Source organism: Vigna radiata, unplaced genomic scaffold (genome assembly GCF_000741045.1).
Source record: "Vigna radiata var. radiata cultivar VC1973A unplaced genomic scaffold, Vradiata_ver6 scaffold_264, whole genome shotgun sequence".
NCBI classification, from domain to species: Eukaryota; Viridiplantae; Streptophyta; class Magnoliopsida; order Fabales; family Fabaceae; genus Vigna; species Vigna radiata.
The window spans coordinates 151,257-178,439 of NW_014543984.1; the positions used below are offsets into that span (position 1 = coordinate 151,257).

At 35.1% G+C, this 27,183-nt stretch overlaps 6 protein-coding genes across 6 annotated transcripts in view; 1 reads left to right on the forward strand and 5 right to left on the reverse strand.

The window, feature by feature from the left end:
• The first annotated feature begins 2,106 nt into the window (after nucleotides 1-2,106).
• On the forward strand, nucleotides 2,107-4,491 carry LOC106755211 (LEAF RUST 10 DISEASE-RESISTANCE LOCUS RECEPTOR-LIKE PROTEIN KINASE-like 2.2). The gene is made up of 2 exons (XM_014637327.2): nucleotides 2,107-2,328; nucleotides 2,876-4,491. Exons 1-2 carry the CDS (start codon nucleotides 2,232-2,234, stop codon nucleotides 4,165-4,167), a joined length of 1,389 nt encoding a protein of 462 aa, XP_014492813.1. The 5' UTR covers nucleotides 2,107-2,231; the 3' UTR covers nucleotides 4,168-4,491.
• A 380-nt stretch (nucleotides 4,492-4,871) lies between these two features.
• LOC106755174 (rust resistance kinase Lr10-like) lies at nucleotides 4,872-6,167 on the reverse strand. The gene has a single exon (XM_014637282.2). It carries the CDS (start codon nucleotides 5,961-5,963, stop codon nucleotides 4,872-4,874), a length of 1,092 nt encoding a protein of 363 aa, XP_014492768.1. The 5' UTR covers nucleotides 5,964-6,167.
• Nucleotides 6,168-6,983: 816 nt separating this feature from the next.
• Nucleotides 6,984-8,524, reverse strand: LOC106755175 (rust resistance kinase Lr10-like; the record flags this gene model as incomplete). Its single annotated transcript, XM_022778173.1, has 1 exon — nucleotides 6,984-8,524. A coding segment is annotated over one exon (1,209 nt), but the record flags the coding sequence as incomplete, so codon positions are not given.
• Nucleotides 8,525-11,895: 3,371 nt separating this feature from the next.
• Nucleotides 11,896-14,732, reverse strand: LOC106755197 (putative serine/threonine-protein kinase). Its single transcript, XM_014637310.2, has 2 exons — nucleotides 13,459-14,732; nucleotides 11,896-13,328 (listed from the first exon to the last, which is right to left on the reverse strand). Exons 1-2 carry the CDS (start codon nucleotides 13,484-13,486, stop codon nucleotides 12,205-12,207), a joined length of 1,152 nt encoding a protein of 383 aa, XP_014492796.1. The 5' UTR covers nucleotides 13,487-14,732; the 3' UTR covers nucleotides 11,896-12,204.
• A 139-nt stretch (nucleotides 14,733-14,871) lies between these two features.
• On the reverse strand, nucleotides 14,872-24,417 carry LOC106755199 (adagio protein 1). The gene is made up of 2 exons (XM_014637312.2): nucleotides 23,913-24,417; nucleotides 14,872-17,077 (listed from the first exon to the last, which is right to left on the reverse strand). The coding sequence occupies exons 1-2, from the start codon at nucleotides 24,143-24,145 to the stop codon at nucleotides 15,472-15,474; spliced, it is 1,839 nt and encodes a 612-aa protein (XP_014492798.1). The 5' UTR covers nucleotides 24,146-24,417; the 3' UTR covers nucleotides 14,872-15,471.
• A 1,230-nt stretch (nucleotides 24,418-25,647) lies between these two features.
• LOC106755176 (adagio protein 1) overlaps nucleotides 25,648-27,183 on the reverse strand; it is an 8,800-nt gene continuing 7,264 nt past the window's right edge. Inside the window, exon 3 of the mRNA XM_014637285.2 lies at nucleotides 25,648-27,183. Coding sequence (XP_014492771.1) covers nucleotides 26,248-27,183 — 936 coding nt within the window. The 3' untranslated portion in view covers nucleotides 25,648-26,247.

A 27,183-nucleotide genomic window follows, 5' to 3' on the forward strand; every position in this document is an offset into this window, starting at 1 on the left:
TCAATTTCCATATATAAAACGACGAAAGAGAAGACTTCATCGAGTCTTCCATATAATGCATTGCAAACTACCATACTGCCACATTATTTAGAGTTTTAATAGGTATGGGAATTTGCTGCGGAAATTTCGTCGAAATTCACTAAAACCGTGTTTATTTTGACCTTTGTGGTGTGTGGTGAATATATATTACAAAGTAGTCAGTTTCACAAAGCAAATAATAAACTGGGAATTACTGAATTCCACTAGTTTATCTTTTATTCCACTACGTCACTTAGTGTAACATATTCAATTCTTATCTATATTGCCCAATGTCAGAGATTATCATCATCATCGGAGGTATGATTTTAACAAAACAAATATATTTGGTTTGAATTCATCTTCGGTTCTGATTTTGTTTTTTGATGGTTTAGTGATGAAGTTTGACTTACTTAACAGTGCTATAATGTAATGCAGGTATATCCTTTTGTGATACTGTGTTATTATATGGCTACTGCCAATGTTTAATTGTGTTCAAGACTCAAAATTTATGACACTCACCATGAATAAATTTCTGAACGAGATGGAAAAGGAGAAGTTAATCAGGTTTAAAGAACAACACCTAAGAATTGCAACTGATAACTATTCTTACTTGATGGGTTCAGGAGGTTTTGGAAAAGTCTACAAGGGAATTTTCCCGTAACTAAAAAATGTGATGTTTACAGCTTTGGGATGCTGTTATTTGAAATCCTTGGAAGGAGAAGAAACTTTGAGATTGACCTTGCTGAGAGCCAGGAGTTGTTTCCAATGTGGATTTGGAAAAAAGTGGAGGCTGAAGAAGCAGAAGAATTGATGGTAGCATGTGGGATAGATGATCAAAATAAAGAGACTGCTGAAAGATTTTCGGTTCACATAGTTTAATAGCATCTGCCATTATTTGTTTCTCTTTTTCTTAAGATACAACTACTTTAGAGACATTAGAAGCAGAAATATGTCCATTGGAATTGGTTGAAAAGTCAGAAAAACATTAGTAACAGTAAGAAATTGTCAGCAATTTGTAAAAAATGAATGTGGTGTAGTATTTCAAGTACGATTGAAAGGATAACATGTATTTAGAGTGGTATTTCAACTCATTAAACACAACATGTATATATTCACACTCTACCATCAGGTGACAAACATTTGTAAGCTTTTTGAGAACTTGAATATCCTAAAATTAAACACTCATGATACTTAAAATTTAGTTTGTGTTTATAATAGGGTAAAGAAAAGAATAATAAGAGCAACCAAAAATACTCAAAATTATTATATGGAGACTAGTTAAACAAAACAATAAATGGAACTTTAAATGTAATGAATGAGGTATTGGATAATTTGTTGATCAAATGAAGCTTTTAGAACTGACCCTCTTAACATGGCCTTTGTTATGGTTCAAATCATTCAATTCTACGATCCAGGAGTTCAAGTTGCTGACTCTTGTGTGGAACGCATTCCTGCATTGTAATAATAATCCCATTTTTAATCTCATTCGTTTAAATTCTTTTTAATCAATTTAATAATTGAAAAGCCAGTTCTCAGATAGATCGAGTATATCTCCTTTTTTTAATTTGCTGTTTGACTTAATAAACTAAGTCTCAACAAAATCTAACACGTTTTTTCAACTTAAGTGTCTTATATAAAGAGATTTCCTTAAATTAAAAATATGAATTTTCAAGCTAAACTGTACATATGAACATTTTAAAAATAATGCGACATCTAAGAAATAAAAAATAGATTAAGAAACTGTTGTAAAGAAATTCTATTCTCTTTACTTCTTTACTTTGAAAGTTCTTGTTGTTTTTCCTAGCGCCCCATGCATGATAGTCCTCAATTAACCGTGCATGTTCGAAATTGCTTAGATTTTGCAAATTCGCGAATGACATCGTAAGTAAGAAAGATCAAACACATCAATAAACTCTATCAAAATTAAGACTTTTAATGTATGTTGCATTGCTTTCATTATCCCCGAAATTCAAAGAAAAAACGCGTTTTCTGGCATATGAGGTCAACTACGCGGAATGAGCCATACACGAAATATCTTGTGATATTAAATGGCTTAGTTACATCAGAGTTGGTCTGAGAGACACTGTTTCTTATTTCTCTCTGTCTATCCTTGAATGTTTTTTATATCAAACTTGCATGCTATTGGAGTCTTCTGCTAATCAAAACTCCATCGTTAAGTTTTCTCTCCAGGCTCATAAGCTTAGAGAATAAACATGAGTTTTCGATTTCCTTCTCCTTCTGACGATTTTCAGACTCAAGCGCAAAACGAGTTTGACCATTTTATGGAATGGACAGTCATAGCGTCTATTGGTAAGATCATAGCTAAACCTTATGCATTTGTATCGTAAGTCTTAAATTTATTTGTCTCTCAATTTGAAGTAAGTTTATTTTTAGTCTCCTTTATCTAAATTTAATGTATCAGTTTTACAGATTTCGATTATGCACTCTAGAAATTATGAGTGGTTCACATGCATCCTTATCTTCAAATATCCTATCACATATGTTCTACTCTTTGTAGTATTCATTCATGACGGGTTGAGAAATTACTTAGTTTTTCTTTTGGTTGTGAAATGAGATTCGACCCTCTAATGATTCAGTTCAAGTTCACCTCGATTAAATTTTTAGTGGGACATCTTTAACTTTTTATGTTTGAATCTTCCATTCTTTATAACGGAGTGTTAATTTCTATGTATATTTCCTATATATAATAAGAGTCTAAAAAGGAAAATCCTGTGGCAAAGTTCTGGTACAATGAAGAGTTGATAGCCTATACAGAAAAATGTTACATATTCTCATTTTTCCACCAGATTTGTGGTTCATTAGAAAAGTTAATTTTATCTTTTATTTGAATTTTCAGCTTCTGGACTGGTGGGACTCGTAGCTATTATAGCAATAGTATATGCCATAATTCAGTGCTTAAAGAAGGCAGGAGAAGCAATTCCTGCATACGCCCAGCTTCCAAGCACAGAGAATGATCATAAAGCATCAAATTCATTTCCTTCAACCAGAGAAATGGAAGTAGTAATAGCACCAGCTTCTACAGTTCGAAATTCGAAAACTGAGTTTGCAACAATGGAAAGATTCCTGAGCAACATCAACAAGGAGAAACCCATCAGATTCTCTCCTGAGGAACTGGATATAATTACATGGAACTACTCAACCATATTGGGTTCAGGTGCTTTTGGGGTTGTCTACAAAGGGATATTGTCCAATGGAGAAGATGTGGCTGTCAAAGTTATCAACAGTTTGGACATGGGAATGGAAGAGCAACTAAAAGCAGAAGTTGGAACCCTAGGAAGAACTTACCATGTCAATCTGGTGAGGCTTTATGGCTTCTGCTTCCACCGTGACAAGAGAGCTCTTGTTTATGAGTATGTAGAAAATGGGTCTTTGGACAAGCACTTGTTTGGCAGCCAGAATCAAGACATTGAGTTGGGGAAGCTTCTTGAGATTGCAATTGGAACAGCAAAAGGAATTGCTTATTTACATGAAGAGTGTCAAAAGAGAATAATTCATTATGATATTAAACCAGAGAATGTTCTTCTTGACATGAAGTTGGAACCAAAGGTGGCAGATTTTGGCCTAGCTAAGCTTTGCAGCAGAGAAAATAACGTTTCAGTAAACACACACTTTAGAGGAACAAGGGGATATGCTGCACCAGAAATGTGGAAGCCTTTTCCAGTGACTCACAAGTGTGACGTTTATAGTTTTGGTATTCTCCTGTTTGAAATGGTTGGGAGGAGAAGGCATTTTGATGATAACTACAGAGAATCACAACAGTGGCTTCCGCAATGGACATGGGATATGTTTGAGAACAATGAGTTATCTGTGATGCTTTCACTTTGTGGAATTGAGGAGAAAGACAAGGAGAAAGGTGAGAGAATGTCAAAGGTGGCTCTGTGGTGTGTTCAGTATTCACCTGATGATAGACCTCTTATGAGTACTGTGGTGAAGATGCTAGAGGGTGAAATTGAAATTTCTCCACCTCCATTTCCCTTCCAAAACCTGGTGTCTGTTAAGCCAAACCTCACTCAAAAAGAAAGTAGTACTGAAGATTCAGATGCTACCCAGTCATGGGAAACAACTTCAAACCCAGAATATGGCTCCAAAATCAAGCGCAATACATTTGAGATAGAAGAACTAGCTTAGTTGTATCATAATAGTACTGAGATTATTGTGCATTCAAAGAGCAATTTTTTAGCTTTGTTAAATTTACAATTACGAGGCACATTCTCCAATAACCCAATTTATTGCATAAACTAAAACCTCCAAAAATCTGTATCAGTTTTGTCAGTTCATTATAGCAGAGGAGGAAGGGAGTGAAAGCTTTGTACTTTATGCATGGAAGGAGTGAATATAGTAGGCATGTGTTAATCATATAGGAGTTACTCTTTGTAATCTTTGTTAACACTAACATCCAAATTGAACTCACATACTATAGTTGAATGAAGAATTTGTTCTTATTTTTGGTAATATGATGTCTAGTGTTTTCAACTTTCCTTGCATTTCTTAGTTTGCAAAGTCTCTGTTGCTGAAAACAAAGGCAGCATAAAAGATCAGATAAAAATGTATTAAGTGCTTTTTCATATTTTTTAAATTTCTTTATATAATGTATTAGAAATTTCTTTATGTAATTAATAAGAAATATAAAAGGTAATTTTTGTTCCCAATAGAAATATTTAATATATTTATTACTAATATCTTTTATGTATAAAATGAGAAATACATATAAACTTACTAAACCATCCTGTTCTATTCTATTATGACCAAAAACAAAAATGAAAAGGACAATGAAACATATATCAGAAAAGAAATATCTGATAACTTAATGAAGAAATGCAGAACCTCCATTCTCAGGTTGAGGCCAATTCAATGTCAGGAATGTCATATACAACTGGTTCAGTTACCATAAAAGAAGAAGTGGTAGTGATACTTGTATTTACATCAGTTCCGGATGCATGGACAAAAGAATTACCCCTAAAAGTTCCTTCTATCATGTGCTGAAACGGGTTATATGGTTTAGAAATTTCTACTGAACCTTCCAACATTTTCACCACATCACTCATAATTGGCCTTGTTTCTGGCCTATACTGAACACAAAACAAAGCTACCTTCACCATTCTTTCTGCCATTTTCTTATGCCTCTCCTCAATCTTACAAGCATTCATTAACACTTCCAATTCTCCAGCCTCAAATCTTTTCCAAGCCCATACTGGAAACCACTCTTCGCTTTGGGGAAGGTTAATGTCAAGGTTTCTTCTCCTGCCAATGATTTCGAATAACAGCATTCCAAAGCTATAAACATCACACTTGTGAGTCACAGGAAATGGCATCCAAAGCTCAGGTGCAGCATAACCAGGAGTGCCCCTACCTCCTGTCATTGTTATATGAGTATTGTCCCTGTTGCAGAGTTTAGCTAATCCAAAATCAGCAACTTTGGGATTGAAGTTCTTGTCCAAAAGAATATTTCCTGGTTTTATGTCATAGTGGACTATTCTTTGTTCACAATCTTCATGCAAGTATGCAATGCCTCTGGCTGTTCCAACTGCAATCTCATGAAGCTTTTCGTATCCCAGAGTCTTGTTTTCGTGGAACAGATACTTGTCGAGAGATCCATTCCTCATGTACTCATAAACCAGTGCTATCAGGTCTTTCTCAAAGCAAAATCCATACAACTTAACAAGGTTGAAATGGTGAACTTTTCCAATTGTACCCACTTCTGCCATAAACTGTTCCTTAATTCTCTTATCAGAATTTGCACGTAGAACCTTCACTGCCACTGTTGTTCCGTCACTTAAATTTCCTTTATAAACTTCTCCAAAACCTCCTGACCCCAATGATGTAGAATAATTATCTGTTGCAACCCTTAGCAGCTCACCAGTAAACCTGATTGGCTTTTCTCTTTCCATGTTCCTCAAAATATTCTCAATGTGGAGAAAATTCATTTCCAACAATCCATTAGTTTCTCTTTTGGGTGCTTTACAAAAACAAAACAGGCAGAGAATCACGAACCACACTAACAAAACTGCAACACCAACACCTCATAAATTTAGTGAAAATCAATTAAAACCAACATACAAGAAGAAAACAAATAAATATATATATGTGTATAAATGCATATATCCTGTTTGAATCCTACCAGCTACACCTATGAGACCCCCAGCGTCCATGTTAGATTTATGAGAAAAATCAGATGTGAAAATGAATATATGTACATCTTGGAAAGTTTCAAGTTTCAAATATGAAATGATTGTTATCATTCTATATTACAGTGTCCCTACATCCATAGATATTCTATTCTTGATTCAATAAGCTGGTAATTGCAAGCCGGCTTAAAATTAATATTTTTGAATTGAATGATGACAAACACTAAGTTTAGAATTTCCATTTTCCTAGCACCATCCTCCTAGGTTGTTGTTAATTAAATATAAAAGGTCAAAGGATGAGGAAGTTCATGATTTCCTTTCGTGCATACTAATGTCATGTATGGAGTAAACCACATTTTGTTATCGACTCAATTGAATATTTGACAAGGAACTCCGTGACGGAGAAATCAAAAAGATGACAACGACCAATAAGAGAGTTTATTCTTCATTGTTTTTATTTAACATCAATCTGTCGGAAAAGTTTACTTAATCTGTTGCTTCCTAGCAACCCACTTTCCTGAGAAACTCTTTACCACTTGTTTATTACAGAAAACAAGAAGCTATATCATAACAAGCCCTGAAACTTTGTTGGAATTGTCTAGAATTTTTTTCATATTGGCATAACACAAAATCGATAAATCTAAGCAAAGCAAATGATAACCATGCATATGCTGCAGTCCAAGAGCTATACCCAACTTGGCAGGGGAAAAAGTGTTTTAATCCAACTTTATACAACATCTTAACGCTCAAACTGTACTACCTCTGCATTAGGCTTGTTGCAGATCCTATAATAATCCTCAGCCATGTTAAGATTGTATTTGGAAATCTTCAAAATTAAGACATACAGTTCAAAAGGTATAAGCACGATTGCATATAGCATGAAACAACAAAATATACTCTAACAAGATTTTAGAAATAAAATAACTTCAGAATCGAATACAGATTTTGATGTATGCATAAAGGCCCTTTTCTTCTTTGCTTCCCTCAATATACAACTTTTCAACTCCAAATAGTTTAGAGGCAAAAAGGAAAGAGCTTTTCATGACAGAAAAAAAAGGGCACGTATATGTACATGGATACATTTGAAACTAATCAGCACAAATGAAAGTATTTTACAACTCAACTCATCATGTAGCTATAAATAATTTGCATCACACATTGCTAGAGGCTAATTCAATGCCGTACTTCCTCATAATAGGAGTAGCACACACAATGCTGGAGTTTGTTACCATAACAGAAGAACCAGATGAAATACTTGCTGTATTATAGGTCTGTGACATTGGAACTGGATGAGCAATGGTAATCCCACCCATGAAATGCTGAAAAGGGTTGTCAGGTTCTGGAACTTCCACTGAACCTTCCAGCATTTTCACCACAACACTCATTATTGGCCTTATTTCTGGTCTATACTGCACACACCACAAAGCTATCTTAATCATTCTTTCTGCAATCTTCTTATCTTTCTCCTCTATCCCACAGACTGTCATCAACTCCCCCAATTGTCCAGTATCAATTTTTTTCCAAACCCATATTGGAAACCACTCTTGGCTTTCACCAAGTTTAATATCAATATTTCTTCTTCTGCCTATGATTTCAAATAGCAGCATGCCAAAACTATAAACATCACACTTGGGAGTTATAGGAAAGGGCATCCAAAGCTCAGGTGCAGCATAACCTGGAGTTCCTCTGCCTCCAGTCATGGTTATATGAGTATTGTCCCTGTTGCAGAGTTTGGCTAAACCGAAATCAGCAACTTTAGGATTGAAATTCCTGTCCAAAAGAATATTTCCTGGTTTTATGTCGTAATGGATTATTCTGTGTTGGCACTCCTCGTGCAAATAAGCAATGCCTCTAGCTGTTCCCACTGCAATCTCATGAAGCTTTTCATATCCTAAGGTCTTCTTTTCGTGGAACAAATACCTATCAAGAGAGCCATTACCCATGTACTCATACACTAGTGCTATCAGGTTTTCTTCAAAGCAAAATCCATAGAGTCTAACAAGATTGAAATGATGAATTCTGCCAATCGTTCCCACTTCTGCCATAAACTGCTCCTCGATTTTCTTGTCTGAAGTCCCTCGCAGAACCTTCACTGCAACAACAGTCCCATTACTGAAAGTTCCCTTATAAACTGCTCCAAAACCTCCTGACCCCAACAAGTTAGAGTAGTTATCAGTTGCAATCCGTAGTTGTTGATCGGTGAATCTGATTGGCTTCTCCCTTTCCATGTCGTTAAGAAATTTATTTATAGTCAGAGTCAGAAATTTTGAACCAGAAAATACTGATATATCATTCTTCTGATTTCTTTTTCTGCACACACAGATCAGAATACCTATCTTCACCAAAATCACCACTGCAAAATGTTAATGCATAATTAGAAATCATGTGACCAAAGCTCGTAAAACCACTACTGAGCATAATTAAGTTCGTTGATAAAAAAATACCACCATCAAAATCTTACCAACTATGATCACAACCTCAATTACTACACCAGATGACATTTGACAAGATAACAATTCAAACTACCAAAGTGATGTGCAGGAATTGTTTGAAAGAAAGGAACATAGTAGTTAAATTTATATGTAAAATACCATGCATTTATCCACTATAAGACAGTTAACTTAATATCGGTCAAAGAACGTATGCAAGTCACCTGAATTTTATTTTATTTTTATTATGAAAGCTACAATATTTTCATTAATGTCAGTGAAGCTACCATTGGGCTTCAAATTCTTTGTTGAGTTATTTGTATTATCACTCTCCTGATGTTGACCTTCCCAAATGGACACTAATAAGTTATCATAATGAATGTGGTTTTGATTGTTGATTTGGCGAATATTGTATGGCTATATAGAATGAGCTTTATACGAAATTATAGTACAAACAAAATATCTTAAGACAAGTACTACGTTCCATTTTCTTATAATATACCATTCTCCTAGGCTACCTAGAATGGGTAATATTCATTTTATGTTTGTGGAATATTCTACTCCACGAAATAACGACATATTAACAGTAACATATGGTAAATTATAATTAGCCAGAAGAGATCAGAGCGACTAATGAAGCCAGTTAGAATTTTCGTAACAGTCAGATGCGTTAAAAGCAAGTAGAATTTTCATATAAAAGTTTGATATATAAATGTGATGGGTGTATATTTGTATGAGAGGTGTTTATTGGGGGAGATGTTATATATATTTGACACATTCACTCCAACACATACAAGATATTTGACATTACTATTAACCTAAAATCTTAAATCAATAAGTTTATGGCTCTTTCATCTTATATAATGTTTAACTTTGTCTTTTCTATTTAATGTGAAACTTTGATTTACACTTCGATTATTGCAAATAATCTCCCTTTAAGGACGAGTCCTTTCATATGGTTTATTTCCCCTCATCTGTACTGACCTACTTATACTCTTGTGATTAAAAGTAATGTCAAATGTTTTATGTGGGATTAAACTCAAATCGTATATAAATAATTTCTTCCTAATAACCTCCTCATATAAAAATATAAACACATATGTAATATTAGAGTCAATGATTCGGAATAACTAACTTATATCACTATAACAATGACAATGTGTCAATATCATAACCAGGTATAAGTATGATCACTAAGACCGCTATAATAACAATAACACCATAATCACAAGGGTATAAGTTGGTCACCCTATACATAAAGAAAAATATATCATATGAAAGAGATTCGTCCTTGAAGAAAAATTATAAAAATAATTTAAGTATGAGTCAAAATCTCACGTTAAAGAGAAAGACAAAGTTAAATATTATATTTGATAAAATACCGATAAAAACATTTTCTTAAGGTTCTTAGTTAAAAATGGTATCAAATGTCTTATATGTGTTAAACTGAATGTCAAATATATATATATATATATATATATATATATATATATATATATAACGTCTCTCCAATAAATTTATCTTACATTATACATCTAAATATTTTCTAGTTAGAGGATTCATGTAGTATTTTAAAATATATCTTAAGTTATTCCAATTATCACGACCTTTTATCTTTGTGACATTTTTCTATCTGTACATGAACAATTTCAAACTTGAAAAAAGATTTTTTGTGATTAGAGATTGGATAGATTAAGTTTTGTCATAATTAAGAGATTGATCAGACTTGATTAGTTTTCATTTGAGAAGATTATTGCTCTTATAAGATCTCGAGTTTTAAAATTACCTAAAGGATGTAGGGTTCAATGAACAATTTTACTCCAAAGGGATTAAGAGTAAAACACTCTTAATTAACTAAAATGATACTTGGAATACTTACATCAATTGAAAAGGATAGGATGATGTAAGAAAGAATACGAAATCAATTTTTTAAAGTAACTGAATTTGCTCTTCATAGTTGTAGTTATTTTTTTTTAATTTTATAATTAATTGTTGTTATACTGTTTTTTAAATATTTCAAACTTAATTTTGATCAGCAATCTGATGTTCAACATTTTCAATTCCTGTGAATAATATTTTGATTACTAGTTACAACAATGGATATGATTAATACACTCTTGTCAAACATACACCACACAGTTAGTTGTGTTCTTCATTTGGTAGTTGAGTGTTCTCACGGAATTTTAATAATTAAGATACAATGGTTCAATTTTCAAATTATTCGATCAAGCAGTTAGTACTAAATCAAAAGTTACTATAATTGCTTTACTACTAATACATAGTTGTTTTTTTTGTTGGATACAAACAAAATTCCACATCAGAAAAAACGAGAGATGGACATGAGTTTATATACACATAAGATTTGATAAGAGGTCTTTTGGAGTAGTGCCAAAAGCAAATTTGTGAGGGTTTGGTCCAAAACAGACAATATCTTATCAATGTGGAGACTTACGTGCATGTGTGAGTGTTGAACCCCTCCCTACATTTTTAACTCTAATTAACAGTTTAGGGACAATTAAATCTTGACATGTATGTGAAATGGACACATTTGAATTCACCAAAGTATAATATTTTACAATTTCTTAATCCCATGGAAAACTTTCATCAAATAGCATATTTCATCAAAATGCTAGGGGCTATTTCAATCTCATTCTTGCTCATTATAAGAGTAGAACGTACCATGTTGGAGTCAGTTACCATAATAGAACCAAACAAAGCAGTTGTTGTATAAGTATGAGATTCTTGAACTGGATGTGCAATCAAAATCTCACCCATCATGTGCCGAAATGGGTTCGTAGGTGCTGGAATTTCCGCTGAACCTTCCAGCATTTTCACCACAAGACCTTTTACAGGCCTGAATTCTGGCCGATATTCCACACACCACAAAGCTACCTTAGCCATTCTTTCTGCAATGTCATGAAGCTTTTCCACAACATGAAGAGACATATAATATCTAAATGTATACGAAAATTCCAATGTTTTCATCGAAGAAAGCCTTCATAGTACAATTCCTATGGCTGGCTTCACTTCTTATACATAATAACGACATATTAGCAGTAAACATAAGAAAGGATCCTCATAGAAAAATTGGTGTTCTTTCTTTGCAAATGTTATTTCAATATCTAATTTTTAATCAATATTTTTTATTGATAATGATGTTTAGCCTTGTGCAGTCCAAGTATCCGTTGGAGTATCACCACCTTGTATTGAAATAGACAAGTTGGACAGTATATAAAGTGAGAATGCTATACATTAAAAAACTTTTTGTCTTGACTTTTTCTTTGGATTAAAACTATGTTGCAAGCTAATGTTATTGGAACGATAAGAACTAAATAAACTGGGAAACTGTTTCAAAGTTTGATTGTTATGATATGTAGGGTCAGAGGACATTCATCCATTAGCAGGTGTACTACGAGTTGCCAAAAAAGAAATTCTCACATTTGCATGGAGAAAAGGCTAACAGTTTGCTTCACTTGTATACATACATAGCAGTTCATTCATAAAAAGTTCAGAGGCAAATTGAAAAGAACATTATGGACAGTTATTTTCAACATAATAAAGAAGAAGAAAGGAAAATATTTTACACATCGTTTAACCTATGAAATGCTCCATCAAGTAGTAGCATGTACAATGCTAGAGTCAGTTACAACAACAGAAGAGCCACCAGTATCTGTTGTATGAGCAGGGAAATTCCCATCCATAAATTGCTGAAATGGGTTCAAAGGTTTTGGAACTTCCACTGAACCTTCCAACATTTTTACCACATCACTCATCAAAGGCCTTGAATGAGGCCTATACTGAACACACGACAGAGCAACATTAACCATTCTCTGAGCTATCTCCCCATCTTTCTCCTCTATCCCACATGCTGTTATCAACTCCTCCAACTCTCCACCATCAATTGTTTTCCATACAAACATTGGAAACCACTCCTGACTTTCAACAACTTCAACATCAAGGTTTCTCCTCCTTCCTATGATCTCAAACAACAGCATTCCAAAGCTGTAAACATCACACTTGTGAGTCACAGGAAAATTTGGCATCCAGAGTTCAGGTGCAGCATAACCAGGAGTTCCCCTTCCCCTTGTCATGGTTAGATGAGTATTTTCCCTATTGCAAAGCCTGGCTAAACCAAAATCAGCTACTTTAGGATTGAAGCTTCCATCCAATAGAATATTTCCTGGTTTGATGTCATAATGTATTATTCTTTGTTGGCACTCTTCATGCAAATAAGCAATGCCTTTGGCTGTCCCAACTGCAACCTCATGAAGCCTTTCAAATCCTATGACATTGTTTTGGTTAAAAAGATACTTGTCAAGAGAACCATTTCCCATGTATTCATAAACCAGTGCTATCAAGTTTCTCTCGAAGCAAAACCCATATAGCCGAACCAGATTGAAGTGATGAATTTTGCCAATTGTTCCCACTTCAGCCATAAACTGCTCCTCGTTTCTCTTGTCTGAACGCCCATGCAGAACCTTCACAGCCACAATGGTTCCATCGCTAAAAATTCCCTTATAGACTGATCCAAAACCTCCTGACCCCAACAAGTAAGAGTAGTTATCAGTTGCAATTCTTAGATGTTGGTCAGTGAACCTGATTGGCTTCTCCCTTTCCATATCATTCAAAAATCTATCCATAGCAAGTGTCATAAATCGTGACTCTGGAGTAAGCACTCCTGGGGGGTATTTGGGTTGTAGCCATATCAATATACAGAATATCACAAAAAAGACCCCTGCGATGCAATATTTTAGCAAAGTTCAGTCAGAAACTGTAATCTGTGTGCTAGTAGTCAGGCTTAATCAACTAAAATAATACACAACAGAAGTATGAAAACAACAACATATCACAAGTTAAAATGATACCGATGATGATGATAAGAATGGTTGACATGAAACAAGAGATGAGTTGGGAGGAGTAGAATGATAGAGAGGAACAAGTTGGAAGAAAAAGAAAAAGTAATGTAATTTAGATGCACAAGTCTTGGCATTATTGAAAAAAGGAACCACGTGGCCGTTCCACCATTTAGATGTGACGTGATGCCGGCATATCTTATGAACTACTTTGATGCCGAAATTCATCATTGATTGATTGAGTTATGCTCCCAAATGGACCAAATACTACGTTTTAGATGTCTACTTTCTTAATACCATCTTCCTGTTGTATTAGTGAAACGCATTTGTAGTTCATGGAACCTTCCCTCGTAACTATTAGGCACATATTCAAGAGAAAGCATGATCTAACATCCAACCTACGTATTTGAAAAGCCTTTTACAAAGTTGTTTTGTCGAAAGTGAACTTGTATGAAATGGGAATGGAAGTGGGGAATGATATAGAGGAAGGAAGGATCATTTAAATTCCATGGTCTGAGTATCAAAAACTTGATTTCACAATGAAAGAACGGTGTTCCTCTAGGTACGAAATTTACCTGAGGCAAAAAATTCAAATAAAAAAAAATATATAGCTGAGGTAATAGGAGATGGATTGAGTACAACATAGAGGAGGGATGTGGTAGAAAATGGGAATGCAAAGAAATTGATACATAAATTAAAGGTTGACATGGAAAAAGTGACATGGTTGTGTAGTTTGATTTATATATTATAATAGAGTGTACTGGCCACAAATAGTGTATTAGGGCGCTATAAATACTATTTTGTGCACTTTTGATTTTAAAAATTCATAATTATAGTAAACAATGTGCAATTAGTCTTCTTTCTAATTAACTGGCAATGGAGGCAGAATTTTTTTACTATTTCGAAATTCCGCAGAAAATTTAAAAAGAGGAAGTTATCATGTTCGATTCAATTTAAAAAAACCCAAACTGTTTTTGTATTCCGGAAAATAATTTTTGGGAGTATTAGGGTGCAGAAAAGAAAACAATGGTGGTGCAGGAAACGATTCCCTTTCTGTTTACCAGCCCAAAATATTACAGTGAGAACAATAGTTCTAAGCTTAATAGAAAATAATGATTTCCTTGGGTAAAATTAATTTCCAGCAATATCCGTAAAATATAAAGACATGCTTAATATTTTATATTTCAGATCTTTCTTTTCATCATTTTTTTAACATCATTGTGAGAAAAATATGAACCACATAAATCCTTACTAACTTTTAAGTCCTCTAAGTAAAGTCCATTAACCTAAAAGATTATTTGTTTGGTTCACTTTAACTAAAAATATATTGATTTATGAAGGCACACAGAATATTCACAGCAGCACCATGAAAAACACAAAATATGGTATAACATACAACCAGAAAAATAATACACCAAACAAATGTTACCATACTCCATATTATAACAACATAAAGAAAAATAAGTACAAAATGCAGGGTCCCCTACCTTATACACCTGTTTGCAGTGTCACAGACCATTACAACAAATTATGACCATGTCAGCAGACCTGTTCAAAAGCATAAAACAGTAGAGCCTTCCATTACATACACAGACCTAATTATATTACTATAAACATGACATTTCTTCTTTTTTTCTACCCATTGTCATGGTTCAAATTACATATGTTGAACATAGAAACAGATGGGAAAATCAAGTGAGCTACAACCTAATATATTACCTATTTGTAATCAGACACTAACAATCTATTCAGGAAGAATAATTCATTGTGCATACTGAAGGGCAAAGTCTCACACAACCTCAAAAAAACCAAACATGGTATTGTGTCACTCATTGAAAAGTTCTCGAGCCAGAACCAACCCTAAAATAAAATGCAACGTAGAAACAACTTAATACACAAATGTTCTGACCAGAGCAGTGCTTGTCAAGAGTTTTCAGTGACCAACACAAACATTTTCCGCCTTAAAATGATTTCATGATTTTAGCATATTCCCCTCACAGCAGCATGCCCGTTTATTGACTGAGTTTAGATGACAGAACTTGCCAAGGAAAGTTCATGGAGCTCACTTAGCATCCATTCCTCCCCAGTTTGACCTCCTAGTACAATAGCTCTTGTCCCTCCAACAACACATGTACTATGTCCCCAAGCAAATCTTGGAGGCCGCCCAGGTACATTTAGGATTCTCCATGTAGGCTTCTCGTCAGTCGGGTCTAGTATGTAAAGCTGGGAAGCAGAATGAAGGCCTGCAACAGACCCACCAAATATCAGAATTCTCCCACCTGGAAGGCTCACAGCCACATGATCAAGTCTAGGAGGGGGAGCTATGCCTCCTGGATTTCCAGCACCTGGCATTCCACTCCCCGTTACACACCTCCAACATGGCTCCTCCTCACTTAAGTCCATCGTGAATACATCACTAGAGCGAAATCGCAAGGGCCCACTCTTGGCCAGACCACCAAACATCAGTATTTTCCTACCACCATAAACAGATAGTGTGTGACCCAGTCGTGAAGGAGGAGTCCATGCTACTGGTATCTCTCTCCAGACAGGCTTCTCCATTGAAAGATCAAGAAGGAAAGTATCACTCAAGAGTACACCAGAATCAGCACAGCCACCGGAAACTATCAACTTAGTACCATCAAGTGTACAGGAGCTATGCCAAGATCTCGGAAGAGGAGGTGCCAGTCCAGAGATTTCACGCCATGTTGGAGGCTTTGCATCCAGGTCCAGAACAAACACATCATTGAGCAAGCCCTGCCTTCCACAGCCTCCAAATACAACCAAACGAGAACCATTGACACAAGAAAGTGTGTGGCCCCACCGACCAGGGGGAGGAGAACTCACCTGGACATGTTGCCACTCCGGATTACTTGAATTCAGATCCAGTACAAAGGTATCATTCATAGGTTGCATGTTAACCCCTTCACCACCAAATAAGACAACCCTATTACCAACTGCACAAGCACTAAAATTACATCGTGAAGGTTCAACAGCACCTCCAACAGTCAGTTTCCTCCATGCTGCTGCTTCAAGAGTGGTCAGTTCTCTTGCCAGCCGACCCCATCCAAGTCTCCTTGCACCAGGCACAGTCTCTAAAACACGTGTAGTCTCACTGCCCCATGCATTTTGACACACCATTCTCCAAAGATCTTCATTTTTTGTTAGCTCATACAATCGCCTACAAACAGAGCCAACTGATGCAATATCTCTTGGGGTTAAGCGAGCAAGTATCTTGAGAGACAATACCTCATCACTTAACTGCAATATTCCACAAAGTCCACGTGTAACATTTCGGTCCCCTACTGGAAGAGGATTCAACGAGGAAAGCACAGATTGAAACCGATCTGATGATTTTGTAGATTCCTTTATCGTAGAACCTGGAAGGGGACCAAGATCAATGTTTGCCTCTGTGAAGAACTGGATTCCAATGACATGAGTTATCTCATCATCTCCATATATAGGTGTCAGACGCAATCTGTTCATAAGTGGAGATCCATCTTTCCTAAAGTTCAGCAACTCACCTTGGAATTCAACCCCTTCGTCAAGGCATCTTCTAATCTCTGAAACCACAGTTGAGTCCACCAATGGATGCCTTCTCTTAGCAAATGGACCTCGACACTGCAAGAATCGGCTGCAAAATACTTTAAATAATTAGAACAAAGCCACGTTGAATTAGAAACTTAGCAGTAGAGACTCAACAAACACATGTCATTAAGGGCCGGTTTGTATTGCTTATTTTCTTATATTGCATGTTCTTTTGCCTTCTTTTTCCCCCTTGCGTAGTGCACATGTTACTCATTCTACTTCCTCAAGCAAATTGCTTCAATTTAATACAATACAGATACAGGTTATAAGCCAGGTTTCTACACGAGACACTAATGCAAATCAGTCCCAATGAGCTATATCCACAGTGTAGAGTAAAATGAAGTGATTTTTTAACACCCCAGCTTAGCCATTCTTAGCATGTTTGCAAACATATCACATAATACTTGCTGGGACGATAAGAGTAAGGAAATCAATCTCCAAATAATAATTATCAAGAAACTACGTCATTTCTTAGCTTTGAATCTTGAGATTCACCTTAATGATAAAGCATAAGACAAGATAAACCCAACAGTTAAAAATACCCACATCCTCATTACAATAAAAACATTGAAAAGCAAAATCACCATAGTGAACTAACATTCTTAGCAAAATTCCAATGACAGTCAAAGCATCAAATTTAAATGTTTTCTTATTCATCATTAAACCTATCAACCACCCTAAATTCTCTAAGAGTTAGCCAGTCAGAAGCTTAAATTGAGACACTTCTTTCCTACATCACCTCATTGGAAATAACAAGGCTCTTCGATCAACGCACTTCCCCCATCTAAAAACTTACTCACAAGTGGCTGTCAACATCAAAATGTCAATTAAAGACAGCATGAGTTCTCTCTAGTAGTTACAATGAATATAATTGTCCAATTTACTCTACAAATGTTGCCGAAATTTTTGAACACCAATTCATAATACACTGCACTGCATACATGACAAATCATTCACTTATCAGGAAAAATGCTTATTCTATAATGTGTTCAGCTAAAACATCTTATAATATAAATAACATAATAGTGTACTAGATAGAAAGAGAAGCAGTTAATAGAGATATAAACTGTATATTTCACAAATTTTAACTTGATCTTTAACATTATTCACATATTTTACCTATCATTGCTATAAGCACTGGCCACTGAAAGCTGGGAAACCAAAGCCATGAAAAGCATCCAATTCTAACAATTTTTGCTAAAAAATATTTATTTTATTTACATGAGATAAATAAGGGAAAACAAATGTGGGTAAGACATCCTACTATACAAAAGACAGTAGAAATTACATTAGAGATTGTTAAACTCTAGGGAAGAGAAAAACACTAAGCTAAAACAGAGTCTTTTTAAGACAACACGGGTGTTTTATTTAGTTGAGACAAAGGAATCAATACAATAAATAGAAGAGATTTATATTAAAAAAATATGGAAATAAATAAAAATGTTACTAATAATACATAGATATTCCTAAATATGTAGGATCAGCACCTTATTTGCATAACTATAACAATATATATAGGATCAACTACTTAATTCTATAATTATGACAATATTACTTATTATATAGGATCAGCTCCAAATTTCTATAATTATAATACTTCCCCTTAAATTCGAGCACATAGGTAGTATGTGCCCAGCTTAGTGCAAATACAATTGATCACCAGTCCTCCGAGAGAATTGGAGAATATGTTAGTGAACAGTTCATTAAAGTTGACAAATCTAACAGTGATGTCTTCAAACTCCAGATATTTTTTCTTACAAAATGACCGTCTAACTCAATATATTTGGTTCTCTCATGAAAGGCAAGATTCAAAGCAATATGTAATGTTGCATGGTTGTCATATACAAGGTGCATTTGAAAAATTTCTTCAAATTTAAGCTCTTTGAAGTGTTGTTTTAGTCATATGAGCTCACAAATGACTATTGTAATTACCATGTATTTTGCTTTTGCACTTGACCTTGTGACAACATTTTGTTTCTTACTTCTCCATGATAATAAATTACAACTAATGAAGACACAATATCCAAAAGTGGAACGTCTATGGCTTGGTGATGCTGTCCTGTCATAAGAATACCCAACTAGTTGAGTATTCCTCTTATCTTCGTAAATGAAGTCTTCTCCATAAGCCTTCTTAATAATATATAAATAAGTATAAACTGTATCTTAAAAACCAAATTTCAGATTAAGTTAGGCTTAGAGTTCACTTTATAAGACATATGTCCATATATCAACTTATATTTAATGTAGTTACAATCAATTGGGGGAAGTTAAAAGTAATCATTCGACCAACCCTCAAAAATCATCCCTAAACCCAAAAAAAAAAACGCCAATTTAGAAGAATCATAAAAGTCTAATATCCCCCCATTCCAATTTCTTCCTCTAATCACACAAAAATTACTAAAACAAAACAAATCACACAACACTGAACCTGTCCCTCTCAATAAACTACACACTTTTCCAAGATGAAAAATTATGAGCATTTTGTAATGCCCAGAATCATTGGCAAAAATATTCAAGATCCCCCATTATGAGTCCCTTGGTTCCAATTGTAGTCTAACTCTTGCAGAAATCAGGTGCCTTAGTTGAGTGGCTTACAGGGTTGTGACAGAGTGGTGACGGATGACAAGATGATGAGGCTCGGGTTTGTAGGTGATTGAGCATTCAACATTCATGGTAATCCAAGATTTTTAGCAACAAATTCTAAATTTTCAGATGAAAAAACAGAGAAAAGAGAAAAGAAGAATTATGAATACTTCTGTAAAGTTTTACTGAATTCATGGACCCAAGAAATAAAGAGGGACTCCTCCTTCCAAAGGATTCCCATCACAAAGTGTTTTCCTTATTTATAATAATACACTTTAACACTATGTTCCCAAATGTTAAATAAAAATGCATCCCCTTTTACCTTTTCTCCTATTATAGCTATGCCTTTGCCCCTAACAACTTCAAACTAACTAATTTGGTAACTATCGTGACCAGTGTTATTAGTATCATACAATTTGTGAAACAATAAACATAATTCGAGCTGGTGGAAAACGAATCAGTAAGTGAATCATTTTGGTGCTTAAATCAGACCTGGATCGCAACCAAGAGATGATTCGCACAATTATACCATAGGTGCATCACATCCCAACAAGACTGGTTCATGCACAAACCAACTCTATGAAACCCTGAACAATCTTTTGCTAAAACAATAGTAAATTTTCCTCCAATAAGATCTAGGGTTGCCCAATGCATGTTCACGGTTTTATGATTCCACTAATTCTTTTTCATGTTGCCTGTTTTTCAAGTTTTCACATTTCTGTTCTTCTTTCCACTGCTCGTCCCAAAAACAGGTGCCCATAAATTGCTTATATTTTCTATTTGTTAGCAGATTCTTGCTTTCTTCTAAACTTCATGTGTTAGTGGTCCCCTCTCCCTAAAATCTGACTAGTGGATGCTAGCACGCACACACATAAATGTAAGTATATATGTATATATATGTTTTGACTTTTGATATGCTTCTCTATGTTACATTGCTTCTAGTGTTATATATTTGGTTATTCAGTCAGAATATGTGCTTTATATGTCCTCGTTAAAAGTTATATATGCTATGTTATTATTATTGATCATGATTCTTATAATCCACAAAATGATAGGATTCATGATTTGGAATATCAGCTATCCAATTCAGAATTTGAATCCCAGTTATATCACCATGATCTTAACTAGGACAAAAATAAAACATTCAAAGAAATCCATTGTTGAGTGTAGAGGCTGTGGCCTTAAATAGCGCTAACCAGAAGTGGACATTTTCTTGGTGGAGAGCAAAGTGATGACTATAGAAAAAGACACAGTTTTGGCAAGTTCTCCCAAGGGATTATCACTCACAATTGGAGTGCAGGTGTCCAAAATAATGCTGATAATCTTTCACAAAACGTGTCTACTTTATATTGGCCAGTGTGACCAGGGAATTATTACTCATAAGTGGTACAAATTGTACATGAGAACATTCCTTAAAGTAGCTCCAATCCCGTTTTGGTTCTTCTTGTTCCATCTTTTAAACCATAGTGGTGCTTCTACTTAGATATGAAATGCAACCGCTCTCACCTTGTGATGAGTGCATGAATTAAAAACCAAGTAGGAGGCTTTAGGATAGAATGGAATTTACTTTTTGTATTGGGCCTATATTAGACTTTTGTAATTGTTTCTATTTTTCTTTTAAATAGAAACTTTTATGGAAAGTATTTTTGTGTTAGCCAATTAGAGGGTTAAGGAAGGTAAGTGTTTGTCTAATCCCTTCCCACCACACACTCTACATAAGGAAAGCTCATGTACTCACTTTGACAACTTAAATAATAAAAGTATGTAAGTTCATATTTTGAGTGTGTCATATCTCAAATGGGGAGCCGCCCCTCCTTTGCTTGTCCTAGAGTGGCATTCCATAACTTATCTCTTGGGTGGTGTTAGTGGTTAATCAAAGTTCAGAAAGTAGAAGTGTTTTTCTCTCTTAGGAGTTCTTATCTTGTGAGCTAGGTGACAAGTGGCGAATCTCCATATTTGCTTATCTCATGGGATTGAGTGGCACAAAGTTCTTCCCAATTCCTAGCATTATATTGATTTTTTTCCATTTTCTTGATTATTTGGTGGAAATTGTCGGGAACAATTTGTATTCATAGATCGGAGGTTAGATAGATCTTTATCACCTTGTCTCCTTCAGAAGATTGTTGATTAGTAAAAATGTCATAGTATTTCAGCCTACACAAAAGCTCCACCCCAATATGTGAATTTTTTTTTTTTCTGTTTTTTGGACCTCCTGTATGTCCCCAACTACCATTGGTTGTTTCTCCTACTGATCCTTCAATTGTTCCTCGAATGATCACAGAAAGCTCAGTCACCTTTCTTACTGTATATATTGCCTAGCTAGCTATGCTCCATGAAGTCATCTTACTAAGTTATGTGTCACTCATGTTGTTACCTCATGCCAAGTTGTTAACCTTCATATAGATCAAGTCACAAGCCAAGACAAGCAAGAATCTTTACAGCAACCTATGGCAAAAGAAAGAAGACAACTTGTCCTTGACAACGTTCCTCCAAGATTAACACAAGTTTTTTTTCTGAAAATAATTTGTCAAGAATATATTCCAATCAGGTCTACCCTTTAACAGGCTACAAAGATATTCTTAATAAATAGGATCATGACATGACTAACAATCATCTTAATTGATAAAACCTTTAACAGACATTGAAAGCTTTAACTGTAGAAATTGAACAAAGCCCACCATTTGAGCAAGTATCCCCAGTTTAAGGCCCTATCTCATCCGAAGCTAACTACTCATCACTTCATGTACCAGATTTACATACTCAATATATCACATTTGCAATCCCATTTGAAGTTCAAGAACACTGAGGGTAAGAGTCATGTTTGGGAGAGGAAGTTTTTTATGTAAATATAAATAGGAAAAGAATATTAGTTGGTTAGTTAGTCAAATAACCTTAATTAGGATTTTAAATGGGAAGATTGCTGTGAATAAAGGTTATGAAGATTTGTTCAATATAGTTTAAACTATGTATAAAATTAATTTCTCTTGTGTTGAATATACACATAAGATATTATATTTATAATAAAAGAAATATGGACTAAGCCCAAAATATATATAAGGAATAATAACAAACTAACTAAAGATAAAAGATAAGATATTTATCTAAAATATCAAATAATCTAATATATCTAACAAGATTATTATTGTATATTGTAACCATTGGAAAGACATAATAAAAGTACTTATTGATCTCTCAGTTTCTCTCTTGTATCTCTATCCTCTCTCTTCTGTTCTTCATCTCACTTCTCTTTCTCTCTATTTCTGTTTCTTTCTCTTTCCAACATAAATCCCATATCAGCTACCTTCGTGCTGTTTAGGTTTTGTACAATTCAAACTACTTTTTTCCATATTACAGCCTACTTGCAATATAACATATCCGATCAAAGAACAGTGGAATCGAACAAGCCTTTAGCAAGAACAATTATCAATAGCTAAGTGCAACTAGAAAACGGGCATTTCAGCAGTCAGATTCAATTTCCAAAACCAAGCACAACTTGCAATACTATGTGAGACACAAGAATAAACTGCATAACCATATTCCCGAACATATGCATTTAAGATAACGCCACAAAGTAATATGAAAGAAGTTCCGGTAAAAATCTACTAATTCTTATTCTTAGCTAAGTTAAATGCTTTTAATCCTACAGAACCAAAATCCCAGCACTAATAACTCCAATTCAAACTATGGGAAATAAAAAAAAAAAAAAAAAAAAAAAAAAAAAAAAAAAGGAGTGACACTTTGGAGAAAATGAAGTTAATGTGCCTTTCCTCAGGTTGTGCTTCTTTATTTTCTCCAGTTGAATTTATTTCCCATAAAGAGAGAAAAAATTCCAAAAGAATAAATTCCCAGACTTTCTTTACATGTTTTAACAACTATGATACGTGGTATAATGCTTTCTTTAATGCAGACCATATAATTCGAAACTCACCACTTTCAATACCAATTTAATTTCCCAATCCCTAACCTGAACCAGTTCTCAACCGTAGAACAACAGAATGCAGCACTCAACACAAAAGCTATCACAATTGAAAGAAATACCAAACAGGAACAAGTTCACTCACTGATTAAATTACTATTTCACGACAAACAAATCCAAATCCCTTCATAAACCCCGAACACGCACAACACAATTCCAAATTCGAGTGACTACAGCATTCAGTACTATGAGCATTACATTACATCCCGCCGTAACATCCCTCCATCTAAGTTCCAACGATTTCCTAGGGTTTCGAAGGAGTGCGAAAATGCGAACCAAAAACCTAAACCTAAGGAGGAGAAATATCGAGAGAGGCACTAACCAGTTGCGACCGAGAACTTCTTCTGCGCGGTAGCCGGTGACCATCTCGAAAACGGCGTTGACGTATATGATAGGGTGGTCGGGCTCGAGCGCATCGGTGACGACGAAGCCGCAGGGCGCGGTTTGGAGGACGGGAAAGGGGAGGGGCCCGACGACGTCGTCATCGTCGTCGTTGAGGAGGAAGGAAGCGGCGTCGTCGTCGCCGCTGAGATCGGAATTGCTGTCCCACTCCATTGAAGGGAAACGGAATCGCGGCAGACGTTGAAGTTCATCCCATGGGGCGCGCGTGGAGAAGGGAGCGGTGAGAATCGGAGAGAGAGTGTACGAGAAATGATGGTTGAAGGAGCGTTGCGTTGCGTTGGTTAGTCGGTGTTGTTGAGAGAGTGGAAGAGTGGAATTCGATGATGAGATTGAGAAGGCATAAAACGAGTGGCGAGCAATTTAGCTAAGAAAGGGGTGAGTTGAGGTTGTTCCAGAAAAAAGAAAGTAGATGACGCTGTTCTTTTTATTTTTTGGTTTACTTCAATTTTTTTCTAGCACTGTCTTAGGGAGATGTTTCTTGGATTAAGATTTCTTTTAAAATGTTCATAATTGTCACAAAAAATAAAATGGATTTTAAGGAAATAATATAAAAAATATTGTAGATTTAAAAAAAAAACTCGTTTAGAAGATTTGAAAATGTTTAGAAGTTTTAAAAAATATTTAAAATTATAAAAATCAATAAAATTATAGTTTAGATAAGAAGAAAGTAAACCCAATACTTTTTTCATCTTTTTTCAGTTATGTGGTTGAATTTCAAGTAAGTAAACTCAATGAGTAATAAATAGTACACATGAATACTTTTAGAGAATAAATAGTTTGATGATTTCAAGTGATATTTAATATCATACTAGAAATGTCCCATTAAATCTGCCAAATTCTTCATGAAGAACACCTTGAAATTTATATATTTTTTTAATGAGACTTTGTATAAATTATACAAAATCTTAACTTAAAACTATCACATTTTTGTTTTCATCCTTAACAAAATTTAGTTATTATAATTTATTTACCTTTCTCAGGTTAATTCAATATTAACATAAATTTGCCTTTTTGTTGCTTATCTTCTTTGTTTATTAAAATCAAATAGAGATTTAATTATTAAGTTTCCAACTTCCAATGGTCATTAATTTTAAATCCATTTCATTCATTACCACCTTTTAAGAGAATCTAGAAGTGAATTTTATTATGTCTCAATGGAATTGAGCCAATCATAAACTCTTGGAACAGGGAACTGGCAGATAGGAATTTTACATCAATTTCTTAAAGAAAAAAGTGATTGAATTTTATTTGTATGCAGTTTCAACGTCTTACAGAAATTTAACATCAATTTCAAAACAGCCAAAAAACATTATTCGTTTACTGATATAGAATATACACTCATAAGTAATATACATGATACAGCATACATATATATTAAATACATAACCAATATTGAATTATAAAATAAAATAAATAATAAATAATGGCACACAAATACAAATTTTATGAGTTATGGTCAGCAGAAAAAGTGCTCCTTCTACATCACTTATAATTTGATCAGAAGGTGTAATGCGAACTTTTAACTCGTCTGTAAGTAATGATTTTTTAATGGAAAAACAATTGTCTGGTTCACTTTATCTCGTACCTAAGGATCATTTATCATGAACACATATAAGCAATACCATCAAACACAAATATGGCAAGAAAAACAACAATAAACCATACAAAGGTTACCACATTCCATATTATCACAAAATAAAGGAAAATATGTACAGACTACAGGATTCCCTACCTTGTACACCTGTTTGCAGAGTTACACTTCATTACAACCAATGTATGACCATGTCAGCTGACTTGTTCAATGCAGAAGTAGAGACTTTCATTACATATAATGGACCTATTGTATTAGTATAAACATGAGTTTTTTTTTTCTAAACGTTGTCATTGTTCAAATTACATAATTTGAACAAAGCAACCGACAGGGAAATCAAGTGAGCTACAACCCAAATATATTATTACCTACTAGTTACCAGACACTAATAATCTATTCAGGAAGAATAACTCATAGTGTATACTGGAAGGCAAAGTCTCAACCACGTAAAACCAGGCATGGTATGTGTCACTCAATGAAAAGTTCTCAGGTCAGAACTAACCTTAAAATAAAATGAAACCTTGAATCGACCTAATACACAAATGTTCTGACCGGCCAAGAACTTGTTAAGTGTTATCAGTGACCAACACAAACCTTTACAGCCTTAAAATGATTTCATGATCAACATTACCCTCCGTATACCATTCCGGTTTATTAACTGGATTTAGATAACAGAGCATGCCAAGGAAAGTTCATGGAGATCACTTAGCATCCATTCCTCCCCAGTTTGACCACCTAGTACAATAGCTCTTGTCCCTCCAACAACACATGTACTATGTCCCCAGGCAAATCTTGGAGGCCGCCCAGGTACATTTAGGATTCTCCAAGTAGGCTTCTCGTCAGTCGGGTCTAGTATGTAAAGCTGGGAAGCAGAATGAAGGCCTGCAACAGACCCACCAAATATCAGAATTCTCCCACCTGGAAGGCTCACAGCCACATGATCAAGTCTAGGAGGGGGAGCTATGCCTCCTGGATTTCCAGCACCTGGCATTCCACTCCCCGTTACAGACCTCCAACATGGCTCCTCCTCACTTAAATCCATCGTGAATACATCACTGGAGCGAAACCGAAGGGGCCCACTCTTGGCCAGACCCCCAAACATCAGTATTTTCCTACCACCATAAACGGATAGTGTGTGACCCAGGCGCGAAGGTGGAGTCCATGTTACTGGTATCTCCCTCCAGACAGGTTTCTCCATTGAGAGATCAAGGAGGAAAGTATCGCTCAAGAGTACACCAGAATCAGCACAGCCACCAGAAACTATCAACTTAGTACCATCAAGTGTACAGGAGCTATGCCAAGATCTCGGAAGTGGAGGTGCCAGTCCAGAGATTTCACGCCATGTTGGAGGCTTTGCATCCAGGTCCAGAACAAACACATCATTGAGCAAGCCCTGCCTTCCACAGCCTCCAAATACAACTAAATTAGAACCATTAACACAAGAAAGTGTGTGGCCCCACCGACCAGGGGGAGGAGAACTCACCTGGACATGTTGCCACTCCGGATTACTTGAATTCAGATCCAGTACAAAAGTATCATTCATAGGTTGCATGTTAACCCCTTCACCACCAAATAGGACAACTCTATTACCAACAGCACA

Excerpts from the sequence above, each read along its gene's own strand:
- LOC106755211 (XM_014637327.2), top strand. The coding sequence starts at position 2,232 with ATGAGTTTTCGATTTCCTTCTCCTTCTGACGATTTTCAGACTCAAGCG. Across the intron at positions 2,329-2,875 it reads GACAGTCATAGCGTCTATTG|CTTCTGGACTGGTGGGACTC; the intron begins GTAAGATCATAG and ends TTGAATTTTCAG.
- LOC106755174 (XM_014637282.2), bottom strand. The coding sequence starts at position 5,963 with ATGAATTTTCTCCACATTGAGAATATTTTGAGGAACATGGAAAGAGAA.
- LOC106755197 (XM_014637310.2), bottom strand. The coding sequence starts at position 13,486 with ATGTCAACCATTCTTATCATCATCATCG. Across the intron at positions 13,329-13,458 it reads CATTCTTATCATCATCATCG|GGGTCTTTTTTGTGATATTC; the intron begins GTATCATTTTAA and ends ATTGCATCGCAG.
- LOC106755199 (XM_014637312.2), bottom strand. The coding sequence starts at position 24,145 with ATGGAGTGGGACAGCAATTCCGATCTCAGCGGCGACGACGACGCCGCT. Across the intron at positions 17,078-23,912 it reads GAAGTTCTCGGTCGCAACTG|CCGATTCTTGCAGTGTCGAG; the intron begins GTTAGTGCCTCT and ends AGTATTTTGCAG.